Raw genomic sequence first — 13,699 nt, 5'->3', positions numbered from 1 at the left:
CCAAAAATGGAGGCAAGAAATGATAAGTATGGCAATTCTTCCACTGGATGGATGTAGGAAAATACTGAAATACAGTGTATTTTGGCTGATAAGCAATTTGCCATGTTATAAACTTAGCCAATTTGAGACAGTATAGAGGAGAGGGGCAGCTGGGAGTGTACTTGAAATTGTTACTGTCATCTCGATGACAGAATATAAAGCAGTGCAGCCAACAGCATGGAGAGAAGAGCTATCATTTAAAGAATCAACATACTAGTCTCTTTCAGGTCTTCTGAATGATCCAGAATGAAGGACCTTAAAACCACAGGTATCAAAAAATAATAGCTTTGCACACAAGGGAGGTAACTACATCCTGCAGCTCAAAAGTGGATGAGGCTACCCTCATATGTTTTTGATTCATTATAATCATTAACAGATTAAGAGTTCAATTTTCACAGTCCATTGAGTATTAAAAAAGAGTAACTCCAATCTTATATGGCAGAAGCAGATGAAGTAATTTAGTAGTGATTTTAAAAACCATTTGTCAATGAGTTTTGAAAATCAACTACTGTTTTAAACAGAAACATTGAAGCACAGAAACAAAAAACAAGCTTTTACAACAAAGTTGAAAATTTTCCTGTGTAGCTTGCTCCAGAGGGTTAGCATGATACATGCATTTAAACTGCATCCCCTCTTGTTCAAAAGCATTCCTTTCTCCAATACCCTTTTATTCTCCTTTATTTTACTAGGGGGAAACAGGCAAGCTCAAAGGATGGCACATGATAAATACCTTAATTATATGCCCTTCCTTATTATTTTTTTTTTCCAAATGCCTTTCATTCAAAGACAATGACATGTCTTTTAGTTTCAGATAAATATTTCTGGCACAGTGATATCATGTTTCAAGTTAGATGTAATATAAAGATTTCCTATAGTTAAAGAGCTTAGGTCTGAGTAAGATATGGATGAGGGAGGGGATAGAGAGGGAAAAGGGGAGAGAGAAAAAGGAAGGGAAGGGAGAGAAAGACACTATTTTAGTGTAATTTCCTCAATATGTGGCCTGAAAAAATGGCCCCTTTCAGACTTTCTTACGCACAACTGTTAATCATTCCAAATTCATGTATGTGGGGAAGAGTGACAAAAATCTTGATTAAATATAAATTCCTATATTTGACTGAATGCTATGTACTAAGCCAGCAACCCTGGCCTTACAACACATGGAAATATACTACAGATTTAACAAACCACCACCTTAACACAATGTACTAAAGTCAAAAAATTAGCCTCTAGAGTCACTGTCTCTGCTACATTTCTTTTGAGAATAGAAAACAATTAAGATGCAATTAAAATAAGAGTGCTTGTCACTTGAGCATTAAGAACCAAGAAGACTCAACTGTCCTCAGGGTCAACACAATTTTTTGTGAGGACAGAACATTTTCAGTGTGGGCACTCAGAACTGGAACTGCCAGGAATTAAAACAGCAGCAGCAAGGGAAGTAACAGTTGAGAAGAGAAAGTAACAGACACTGCTTTCATCATCTATTGGCTCAGTTCCAGCTCCAGATTAAACCAATTATATTATAGTACATTTTGTATATTCCCCTTTAGCAAGAATATTTCCAAATGAAGGGAAAAGAAGATATCATTTCATCAGGCTCTAAATGTTCTTTTCCTAAAACTTTTTACAGTGAGATTTGATATTGAGTGACTTCATTACAAACTAAAATTTATTCATTCAAAAAAATTTTGTGTGCCTACTGGGTGCTAAAGTCACAAAAGTGATTCATATAGCCATGATCTCTGCCTTTCTGGAGCTTCCTGGAGCAAGCAATGGGCACATTGAGACCTGAAGGATGAATAGCAATAAATCGAGGAGGTGGAAAGGCAAGAGTGTTCTTCCAGTCAAGAAAACAGCATCTGCAAAGGCCCAGAGACAAGAGGCAGTATAGCACGTTTGACTTGCCGAAACCACTTTGGGACAGCAGAAGCACGGAGTGCCAGGTACAGGCTTAGGGAGAAAAGGCTATAGCATGAAAACATGAGCTAGGCTTTGGGGTGTGAATCTCAAAAAGAGTTTAAGAAACACACACAAACTGAGCTAAAAATTATGGGCACATAAAAGCAGATTTCTCATTGTCCTATTATTTCTAATACTACCAAAAAACTTATATACTACTGGGAGGTCTGAAAATTTTCCTTATCGGTCCAAAAATGGAGATGGGATTATTTGTTGTCTCTTAAGTCAGGGTCTATCCTTCCAAGGCCACTTGGAAGTTTTGTTTTCATCAAAGAAGGCTGCCTTTCCTTACACCTCTGGCTGTGATATTAATCAAAGATACAACATTATGAAATGTTCTTAGCATTTCAAATAATGAGACTGTTTTAACACTCCACTCTGGTGAAACTGCAATTCAACTGGCACGCACCTGTATTTCAACTGGCATTACAAATTATTACCACATAACTGAAGGGCAATTTAGAAATGTGTACTAAATCACAAAAGATAACAGTCTTCATTTCTGAGAAGCATTCTTATGAAGAAGTTCATACAATAACAAAACATTTAAGACCCTAAATTTCTACTGAGACATTTTTTTTAAGAGACAAATGGTGAGTCAAGTGTCTAGCAGTAAAGATGAAGTCAAATATTATATGTGTTAAGTTTTTTGTTTTAAAAAAAGGCAAGATATAAAAATCACTTATACACAATGGTATCAACTAAGTAAAAAATATTTTAAAAATGACTCAAAAGAAGTAATCATGATAATAGTTGTGGCAAGGTGATTTGTTCTCCATTTTCTAGATTTCATGTAATATGGATAATACTGTGTGTGAGGATTTTTTTTTCAATAATAACATTAATAACAAAATGCCGGACATTATTCTAGGTACTTCACATAAATTAACCCCATCCTCACGATAACACTATAAGTACGATCACTGTCTCCACTCAGCAGCTGAGGGAATGAGGCTCAGGGAGTCACATGACCACCTAAAATAATACCAGTGCACCAGATAACCTGGCTCCAAAGTATAGCCCGTTTACTACTAGGCTACACTCCTCCCTCAAAAACAGAGGCTTGATCACCAGATACAAATTCAAACAAGAAATTTTCCCTTTCCATAAATCTAGAGTATCACTAATGGTTCCTGCCCAAGGTCTTCCTATTGTTTCAGGACATGGATTAAGAGGATACATGGTGTGGCATTCATAGTGGTATTTAACAAATGGTCAGACACTATATTTCAATTGTTTTTTATAGGCTCCTTGTGGGTCAACATATATCATCTTTACATTTTCCTATCTGCTTCCTTACAAACATAATTTCTTACCCATTTTCTTACTACCAAAAATGTACATTATGTTCACAGGACATTTTGTAATGCTTACTTACTATAAATCTGGATCATGATCAACCTTTATTATGTGCAAGAATCATCTACGATGCTTGTGGAATGCAGTTGCCCAAGCTCACCCCGAGAGAGTGAACAGCAGAGCATATACCTCAAGAGACTGCTCTACCTGTACTACTTCTTTGTAACAACAAATATTTACCTAGGACATAAAAACACAGTGCAACTTTTTGTACTTTATTTCACATGAATAAGAATGACTGACTTGATACGTGAGACATGGAATCAGTGTCACTTTAGTCACATCTTGTATAGATGACTCATAAAACCAGTTCAAAGAGTATGCACTTTGCAAAGTAAAATCTCCTTCTGCTGCTTTGTCAGATTTCTAAAAAATATATTGTTTTCAATTTCTTCTCAGAAAAGAGTTAATTATAGTCAAACCTGATTTCTTGTCCAGTAAAAATACCAATGGATATTTTGAGTAATTTCTTCCCTCAGTGACATAGGATAGTGGAATATGCCAGAGATAGCTGTAAAAAGAAAATATTGGAAGATTACTCTTTCCAGTATTTCAGTCAGTGCTCAGTCATTTACACATAATTTGTTGGGTCTTCCCCCCCCCCCCCGCCCCTTTTTGGCAGGAAGGAGAATTTTTCAAGCTATTTCCAGAAAAAAGATAATCTTCTTAGGTTTCTTAAGAGATTGTGATTACAAAATACTTTAACCCAAGGATACAAAAGAGATAGGTAACAGGAAGAAAAAGCAGGAACACACCTTGCATCTGAAGGCTGAATTTCAGGCTTCACATTTAAAAAGTATCTTTCTTGTTGTACATGAAGCTCCTTTCCTTTTCTTTGGACAGTCACTAAAGGAAATCCTTTTTGCAGGGTCCAGGTTTTCATCATTTTCTTTACATCTAGTGTTTTGTTTGTGACCTATATGTATATATATATATATACATAAGAATTATTTTTGCTTAAAAACAAAACCTTTTCCTCTCTGCCTACCACATTCTATGAAGACTACATGTAATGTTAACATTAAAACAGAAGCATGAATATGGAGTTAAATTTTTGTAAATGTTGACCTTCACCTTTGGAAGAACTAATTCTGTGCAAGTGCCAGAAAGCAGCAGCAGAATAAGATATAAACATGTCAGCTGCCTCAACTTTAAGTTTCTCCAGAGAACAGTGGTTAACTGTTTTGACAGTCACAGACCCTTTCTCCCAGAAATTACATCAACTTATCTGCAAAATCTAGAATCCAGTGTCAGGTTCATAGACCCTCTAAAGCCCACCATCCCCTAAAGACATCTGGTATCAATGATTAAGAAGACATTGTAGAAAAACTATCTCTTTAAAGCAGGTGAGGTAACCTTATCATTCAAATCATTCTTCTAGACTACATATGGATGTGAATTGCAAGCAACTAAAATCATTAAGTACTTTGTTTGGTAACAGTACCACTCTACTATGGCAGCCTTAACCTCAGTCTCCATATGCCCATTTATTTAAAGCAGAAAAGGATGGATCAAATATTGCAAACTCATTGCAATATTAATATGACATTTCTCATGGCTCTAATCTATTCATTTCTGGATAAGGGACTGGGAAGAAAACAAGCTTTCCCAAAAGCAAGGCACCTTTGGGTCTTCAAAACAGAACAGAAATGAAGAGGCCAGTGCATATGATGTGGAGGCTGACAAACCTGAGGATAATGTTAAGAACGAGGTTGGGATAGGAAAACACTATGGATGCAGAAGCTGAAGTCAGTCAGAAAGGAAGAAATATATTCTAAATGTCAGGAGATAATATGGGTATAAAGTAAATAATGTGGCTTTCAACTGAAATGTTACCATATGATAAGAGAAAAAATCAACAGTGATTTGGAAGCAACTCTTAAGTGTCAAGGACTAATCCACCTTTTCAAAGAGAGAAGGAAAGGTGTATCTTCTGAGCACCAGGGTTAGCGGCTAGAAAATACAAGGTTTGAGATAAGACAAGAAAGGAGAAAGGGTATATGGAAAAGATTTAGAGTAGGAGTTCTTAATTTCAGAGCCCCTAAAACTTTGAAACTTTGTGTGATACTGTGAATATGTGGTTTTACTGGGGAATATGTCCAGAATTTTTATCACGGTTTCAAATATGTCTGTGATCTTCCAAAACATTAAGAACCATTGATCTGGATCAGGGAAACAACAAACCTAAACGCTTGTAAGGACTATGCCGTCGGCATACATGCACCATGGAGGATGGGTTCACGTACTGCTCTAAAGCCTAACTGGCACCTAATTACACTGCTTGTTAGAACATTTGCAGGCACAACAAAATCCAAACAGCAAAACGATCCAAGGGCAATATTCAGCTCACGGCAGCCAGCTTGTGATAGATTCTCTACAAAGATGGGCTTCTAGGAAAGAGTATGGCCACAAACGAGAGGAGGATTTATAGGGCAGAGTGTAGGAAAAACATCATGAATGGGAGGAAAATGCAAAAGCCTGAGAAAAGGAAAATAGATTTTTGAAAAAAATCAAATAATGAATATAGTAATATATATTAATTCAGAAAAGACAACTTTCCTACTAAATAGGAATGGAGACTAAGGTATAGAACAAAAATGGTTATACAAGGCTACACACAATAATTTCAAGACTAGTATATCCGTTTCTTGACCTTTAATTCTGTGTTCCATCCGCCTCTGTCTTAAATATCCTTGGTACTATAGCTTATTTATATACTTGATAAGAATATAAGTAGAAGAACTCTTCTCTTTCTTAAGAACTAAATAAAATATCCGGGTCACTTACCTCATTAAAACTATCCCACAGATCATCACTTTTAATGGATGCATAGCTATGACTATGCAGGTAAAAGACAACAGCATTTTGGAATACATCCTCACTAAGATAAGTTTTCAGCATCAACAAGAGAGAAGCTCCCTGTTTAATTAAAAAAAAATAGTGAGAAGGGGGTGGAAAATAATGGACTACAATCAGTTTATAGAATTGACAATCTAAAATTCAAAATACAATCATGCTAAGTATAAACTTGCACTATAGAACCTAGTTATAATACACTGTTATTTAGTGTCATATAATCTGATGTAAACTATGTTCAAATTGTCTTTAAAAATTATTTTAAAGGATTTGACAAAAGAATAATGGAACAGATTCCCATGTGCACTAATTCTACTATGAGCCATTTTTATGTGGTTTATCAGTTACTGTTTCAGTGTTATGTTAAAAAGCTAAGTGTTTGTGAATATATCTTTAATAGAAAAACATGCCAAATTTTCTGTTGAATCCCTATCCCTGTCCCCAATGCTTAAAGTACCAGTCGAAGGGAATTAAAAGCAAAAATGAATTACTGGGACCTTATGAAGATAAAAAGCTTCTGCACAGCAAAGGAAACAACCAACAAAACTAAAAGGCAACCAACGGAATGGGAAAAGATATTTGCAAATGACATATCGGACAAAGGGCTAGTATCCAAAATCTATAAAGAGCTCACCAAACTCCACACCCGAAAAACAAATAACCCAGTGAAGAAATGGGCAGAAAACATGAATAGACACTTCTCTAAAGAAGACATCCGGATGGCCAACAGGCACATGAAAAGATGCTCAACGTCACTCCTTATCAGGGAAATACAAATCAAAACCACACTCAGGTATCACCTCACGCCAGTCAGAGTGGCCAAAATGAACAAATCAGGAGACTATAGATGCTGGCGAGGATGTGGAGAAACGGGAACCCTCTTGCACTGTTGGTGGGAATGCAAATTGGTGCAGCCACTCTGGAAAACAGTGTGGAGGTTCCTCAGAAAATTAAAAATAGACCTACCCGATGACCCAGCAATAGCACTGCTAGGAATTTACCCAAGGGATACAGGAGCACTGATGCATAGGGGCACTTGTACCCCAATGTTTATAGCAGCACTCTCAACAATAGCCAAATTATGGAAAGAGCCTAAATGTCCATCAACTGATGAATGGATAAAGAAATTGTGGTTTATATACACAATGGAGTACTACAGGGCAATGAGAAAGAACGAAATATGGCCTTTTGTAGCAACGTGGATGGAACTGGAGAGTGTGATGCTAAGTGAAATAAGCCATACAGAGAAAGACAGATACCATATGTTTTCACTCTTACGTGATCCTGAGAAACTTAACAGGAACCCATGGGGGAGGGGAAGGAAAAAAAAAAAGAGGTTAGAGTGGGAGAGAGCCAAAGCATAAGAGACTCTTAAAAACTGAGAACAAACTGAGGGTTGATGGGGGGTGGGAGGGAGGGGAGGGTGGGTGATAGGTATTGAGGAGGGCACCTTTTGGGATGAGCACTGGGTGTTGTATGGAAACCAATTTGACAATAAACTTCATATATTGAAAAAAAAAAAAAGTACCAGTTGAATTCATGGGTTCACTGTAGGAGACAATAAACAAGCAGAACTCTCAAAAGCCTCTCTACTTGGGAGTGCATCAATTTCCAATTTTAATATATCATGTTGCTAAAATAACCAAGATCTCTCTTCTTCCTGCAGAGTTACTTCAAATATGTTTGGAACTAATGAATGTATAGGGCAATAAGCATACACTAATAATTCAGAATCCAGCATACAACTATTAAGGCCACGCTATATAGTCATTGAAGTGCATGCCATCATTTCCAAAAACACCTTTGTGAAGCCTTTCCTGATTTAAGATAGAAATATTTCTCCATCTTCAAGGGCAATTTGTATCACTTCCTTCATCTGCTACAGGTATATATTTAATATATATTTAGATAGATATATCTTTATTTCCTCTTCTAGACTGTATGATAATTGAGGGCAACACTGCAAAGCTCAATTTCAGTGACTAAAACAACACCTCGTACACAAAAGGAATTCAAATAGTCTTTGAATTTCACTTCTGGTAAAAATGTAGCAATATTAGGTCAAGATTATCAGATACACATAACTGAATTTAATAGCTATTACTCTCTTATTTCTGTACCATGCTTCATGGTGTTACTTGTTCTATAAATTTAAGTACTCATTCTTGTTCCCAACAGATCCCTTTCACCCCTGCATGACCAACTTTCCCTACTATTACATTCCCATTAACAAAATTATGCAACATTCATTCCTCCTTTAAAACAAATAAAAGATGTCCTTCCTTTTTTTAACTCCATGTCTCTTCTAGTTATCACCCTATTTCTTATTTCCCTCTGTAGTGAACTCCTCAAAGAGCTGTCTGTAGTTGCCATCTCCATTTTCTCTAAGGCAATCTTCCAACCATCACTCTGCTAGAAGTGTTTTTTTTTAAATTTTTTAATGTTTTATTTTATTTTTGAGACAGAGAGAGACAGAGCATGAACGGGGGAGGGTCAGAGAGAGAGGGAGACACAGAATCTGAAACAGGCTCCAGGCTCTGAGCTGTCAGCACAGAGCCTGATGCAGGGCTGGAACTCACGGACCGCGAGATCATGACCTGAGCCGAAGTCGGCCGCTTAACCAACTGAGCCACCCAGGTGCCCCCAGAAGTGGTTTTATCAAGGTCACTGATGAACTTCATGCTGTCTTGAAACCAACATCAATTCCCAGGCTCATCTTAACCTGCTAGTGGCATTTGAATGACTGATCACTCACTCATCCTTTGAAGTCTTTCTGCATTGAGCTTTGGGGGGCACTCTTCATCCTCCCCCTATTCACTGGCCATCACTCTCACTCTCTCCCTGGATCCTCATCTTGCATGGAACCACCTCATTTTGGTGGCCCCTGGCATTTACTTTTCAGAACTTTTTTTTTTTTCTTTTCTTTCTAAGTTTACTTCCTAGTTGATCTCCTCAAGGGACAATCTACATAAGAATTAGGCTTGGAGATTAAAAAACCCAAATAGAATATATCTGTCAAACACATTTCCCTAGTGACACTTACTTGTTCTTGTACATAACATTGGTAAAATATCCTACTTTTCTCAATTATGTGGGGCATTTGCCAGATTTCCAATCATGAAATAAGTAGTTACCATATTGACAGGGGTTAGGTATGCTGTGGAGACCACATGATAAGACAATGAATTTGGGGTTTAGGGGATGGTGGTCAGAGGATGACAGAGCTCTGTAAGAACAAATCTCAAATCGACAGTTCTGTATAAGAACAGAACCACAAGTTTTAAAATTTTATCGACGGATCCCATATAGGCTTTAAAAATCATGGCAGTATCTCCAACTGGAATATATTTAATATAGCTAATTAAACTCCTTATTTCTTATTTGTTAACAGTACTACCATTTTCCATGTCAGTCAGGTGTGAACCTGGAAAACATGTCTCCCTTTCTTTACCTGTCTTACCCTATCACTAAATCCTTCAAGAACTTCCCTCCATCCCATGTTTTTTTTTACACTCATCATTTTTCTTCCATTTTCACTACCACTCCTAATTTCATCCTTTACCATGTCATGCTTGGACTTTAGCAGCAATTTCCTGACTTTAGTTCTCTCTCTACTTAAATCTATAAGCTGGAACAAATTAGTTTTCATAAATAGTAACTTTAATCAAGTAATTCCTCTGAAAAATCTTCTAAAGCTTCCCAATGCTTACAGAAAAAGTCCAGATTCCTGATGGCGTTTAGAACCTTCTACAACTGCCCCAAGCTCCTTTTCTATCTTTCCCCTACTCCATTTATGGCTTCCGCCACAATCAAGCATTTATTCCCTAAACAAAAATTTCCTGCCCATCAGTATTCCTGAACTGTCTCTTTGTAGACCTTATTGTCCCATTCCTGCCATACTCAACACTTACCATTCCTCTTTATCCATATCTTTTTATTATTTAATTCCCTTCCATTTCCATTTTCCTACAAAAAAGTTCTCTTCATAAACCTAGGTAAAAAAAAGTCTGTACCATTCATTCAGCACATATCATCTCTTAGTGCTTCACAAGTACCTACCACCTAAACTTTGAGTTTCTTGAAGATATGGTTTGTATCTCAGGTGTTTTGTGTGTTTTCTCTGTCCAGTGGAGGAATTCATTTATTAATCAATTAATTTGGCAGCCAGAGTAAGGAGGTAAGTAAGTCCTAACATTCACACCCCCCACCACAACTGTGAGAGGCATTGTTCTGTTCTCTGACCTATGGCAATCCTAATCAGGTTCCCAGTTTTCTGTTTTTGCTTCACTCCCAAACCTGCAGTCTGTGCTTCTGATCCTGCAATCTAGTTCTCAATTCTTAAATACTCTTTTTGTTTTTGAGTTTTGGCAACTGTGACTTTGAACATCTTTCAATCCTCAATAACACAGCTAAGGGCTTGCTTAGGACCTTCCCTGGACATATTCTACCTGTAGATCCAGAGACTGAACCAACTTTAAAAGATATGTTGCTATATTATCTGATTACCCACTGTACCAGTCAGAAGAACTTAAATCAGAGAAAGAAAGACCCAGAAAAAGTTAAAACCAAGATTTAAATAGAAGCAAACATCTTACAGTTTAAACGTATACCTGAAAATAATCTTAAAGTAATCTCTAATCTTTAAAATAATCTAGTTTTAATGCTTAAAATAATTTAAATCATGAAGCTTGCTCACATATGAAATTAATTTGAAACCCACTCCAGGTAGTTGATGTGTAGAGCGGTACCTTAAAATAGGAAAGAGAATCAAACATTTCTTCGATCTGTTCTGAAGACTGAACAGATGATGATGATATTGGATGAGATGAATTCAAGGAATCTTTCTTCATGGTTTTAAATCGAGCATCTAAGAAATCTTCATACTAGCAAAAACATCAAACAGATTATGAAACCATCAACATTATCAAAGGCAAAGGAAAATATAGTAATTATTTATATGAATTAGATTAATTACCTGTTTAAGGTCATTATTAAAAAATACCCATCTTTACTAAACTTCAGAAAATAGGCTTTTGAAAGTGTAAGAATAGAGAGACTTTCATTCATATTCCTTAAATTTAAAAATAAAATGATAACGTCCTGACCATATGAAAAACATTATTATTTCCTAACCCACAGCATAAGGATTAATTAAGAATCTACTATTAAAGCGACCAAATGTGCCAAATCCAGGTATTCAAAGTAAATATTCTAAGATGGTTAGTGTGTACTTTTAAAATAACATTTACAATTAAAAAGCAAAAATAAAAACTGGTCCTTAAGCTCATTTCTCATATGTAGTCCAGGTTTCTATTAAGATAATATACATTTCCCTTCACTGAGGTTCATTTGAAGTAAAATATAATACTTAAATAGAATTCTTTGATAGCTCAGCAGATGAGCTCCCCCAGAATATACATTAGAAGGTTTTAAACATTCTGGGCACCACCCAGTGGTGAAACTGTGTATCTGGTTGCTTAATTAAGTCACATACATAGATTTAGAATACTTTGCTTAGTATTCTGGCTAAAAATAAGTTCCTTCTACTTACCTGAAGTTTTTGAACTGGACTTACACAAAAATTTCAAATTGAAAGCTCTTAAGAGTATCCCTGTTTTGAAGCAGTCTTGGATCGTATATTCAGGAAGTTTAATAGAACGTCACAGAATTTTAAGGGTGAATGGGATCTTTATACTTTCCCACCTATTGCTTGGATTATTTGGCAATACCTGTCATACCATTCCCTTTCCCCAGGAAGTCTAGGAACACAGTAACAACAATATTATACTCCCTATGACAGAACGATGTCCCAAGTCATTGAAAAGGGCACACAGGGCAAATTACTTGTCTGTATGAACCTATGTTATCACTGTTACAAGAATGATCACAGTGGTAACAGGGAGAGAGTATTGCTACAAAATGTCTTATTTTTTTTCTCTCTTTATACAAAGGATAAAAAGTTTTGTTTTGCTAAAAAGGCTTTTCAACTTAATTTAAACTCCTTCAAGAAGAGCCACATCTATTGGAAATAAATGTAGTAAAGCGGTTTTAAATGTTCATCTTAACAAAGTGTGAAATAATTGCACATAATTTCAGCTTTCAATGAAATATATCAATAAGTAAAAGCTTAATTTTCACTGTCAAATCTCAAGAGGTATAAGCTATCAGTAACAAGTGTCAATTTTATTGTATCTTTCTAGAAACATTTTTAGCACTCCAAATGACTATAAAATACGGGGCAAATATGATTTATAGCACGTCTAATAAACAGTATACTTACACTAGAAAGCTCTTTGAATATTTTTTCCAAGGAGAAATACTCCATGAAAGTAGCAAACCCTTCATTTAGCCATAGATCATTCCACCACTCCATTGTTACTAGATTACCAAACCACTGTGGGGAAAACAAAACAAAAAATCCTACTAACCAACACAATATTTATACTGTCAAGAATTTTCTAATAATTAAATTGTCAGCTTCATCCCCTTTAGCTAGATTATAATTACTTAAAAATGCAGTTATTAGGTAAAACAAACTATATTCAAATTAAAGACTTACAAAAAATTTGTATAAATTAACTCTAAAATGAAAATGAAAAGTTTAACATTTTACCTTGTTGAATGGGAAAACAAGCAAAAACCACAGTTAGTTAGCATATTTATCAAATTAACATATAAACCCTGTTTACTAGGTAAACAAAAACAGTTTTTCGCTACTTCATTAAAAGTGGTATTTCCTAGATAATGAAATTCTTCTACCTACTACTATCAAGTTAGTAAGATTATTTCTATTCTATATCTTCAGCCATCCATTACAACTTAAAAATAAATTTCTGAGAGATTTTCCTACAGAGAGCCTATATTTCATGTTTCTCCTCAGTTACCCAAGTTGAGGACAGTATTTACATGATTGAAAAGAGAATTCAAACAATATTCTTTAAGAAAGCTGGCATGCATATAAATAAATGAAATAAGAAATATCATTAAATGTCTTCATCTATAAAATAATAATAAGAAGGAAAACAATGAAAGGAGACTCTTCAAAAAAAAATGTATCTCAAAAATCTCTGCAATGGAGAGTGGTAGGTTATAGGGTGTGCGATTTAGTGACATCTGGGGCTCATCTCAAATCAGCAGCAAAATAATAAGGTTACTGGGTATGGAAACAAAACACTTTTGAGAATTACAATAACATGTTTTTCAAAGATATTATTTTAAAACCTGCTTCCGAGGAATATATGTCTTAAAGAAGAAGTAACTGAGAAGTGGTGATGGGGAGGCCCCAGAAATAACAGACCTAGAGAAGATCCCCTAAAGGATAACTTGTCTACATGCCTAAAATCATAATTATCACTAAGTATGTGCTTCATATGCAAGCCCATTACGAAGTCTTCACAAAAGCTCTAGAATCTCACACATATAGGAGTTTGAGACAGGGACCAAACTGACCAGAGTGCATGCTACTCTTCTTCCACGTTGTCCCTCAATC

At 35.8% G+C, this 13,699-nt stretch overlaps 1 protein-coding gene across 3 annotated transcripts in view; it reads right to left on the bottom strand.

Annotated features, from left to right (window-relative positions):
* LNPEP (leucyl and cystinyl aminopeptidase) overlaps nucleotides 1-13,699 on the bottom strand; it is a 99,510-nt gene that overhangs the window by 29,115 nt on the left and 56,696 nt on the right. For all 3 annotated transcript variants that reach the window (XR_007150936.1, XM_047852987.1, XM_047853002.1), the window contains exons 7-11: nucleotides 12,491-12,604; nucleotides 10,959-11,093; nucleotides 6,142-6,273; nucleotides 4,110-4,270; nucleotides 3,777-3,865 (exon numbers count right to left, since the gene is read on the bottom strand). Coding sequence is in view for 2 of the 3 variants with exons in the window: in XM_047852987.1 (XP_047708943.1) it covers nucleotides 3,777-3,865; nucleotides 4,110-4,270; nucleotides 6,142-6,273; nucleotides 10,959-11,093; nucleotides 12,491-12,604 (631 nt within the window). In the remaining variant the exon portion in view is untranslated. The remainder of the gene's footprint in view (nucleotides 1-3,776; nucleotides 3,866-4,109; nucleotides 4,271-6,141; nucleotides 6,274-10,958; nucleotides 11,094-12,490; nucleotides 12,605-13,699) is intronic.

The sequence above is a fragment of the Prionailurus viverrinus genome, chromosome A1 (assembly GCF_022837055.1).
Source record: "Prionailurus viverrinus isolate Anna chromosome A1, UM_Priviv_1.0, whole genome shotgun sequence".
Classification (NCBI taxonomy): Eukaryota; Metazoa; Chordata; class Mammalia; order Carnivora; family Felidae; genus Prionailurus; species Prionailurus viverrinus.
Note: the sequence above shows the minus strand (reverse complement) of the source record. Positions and strands in the feature narration are given on the sequence as shown.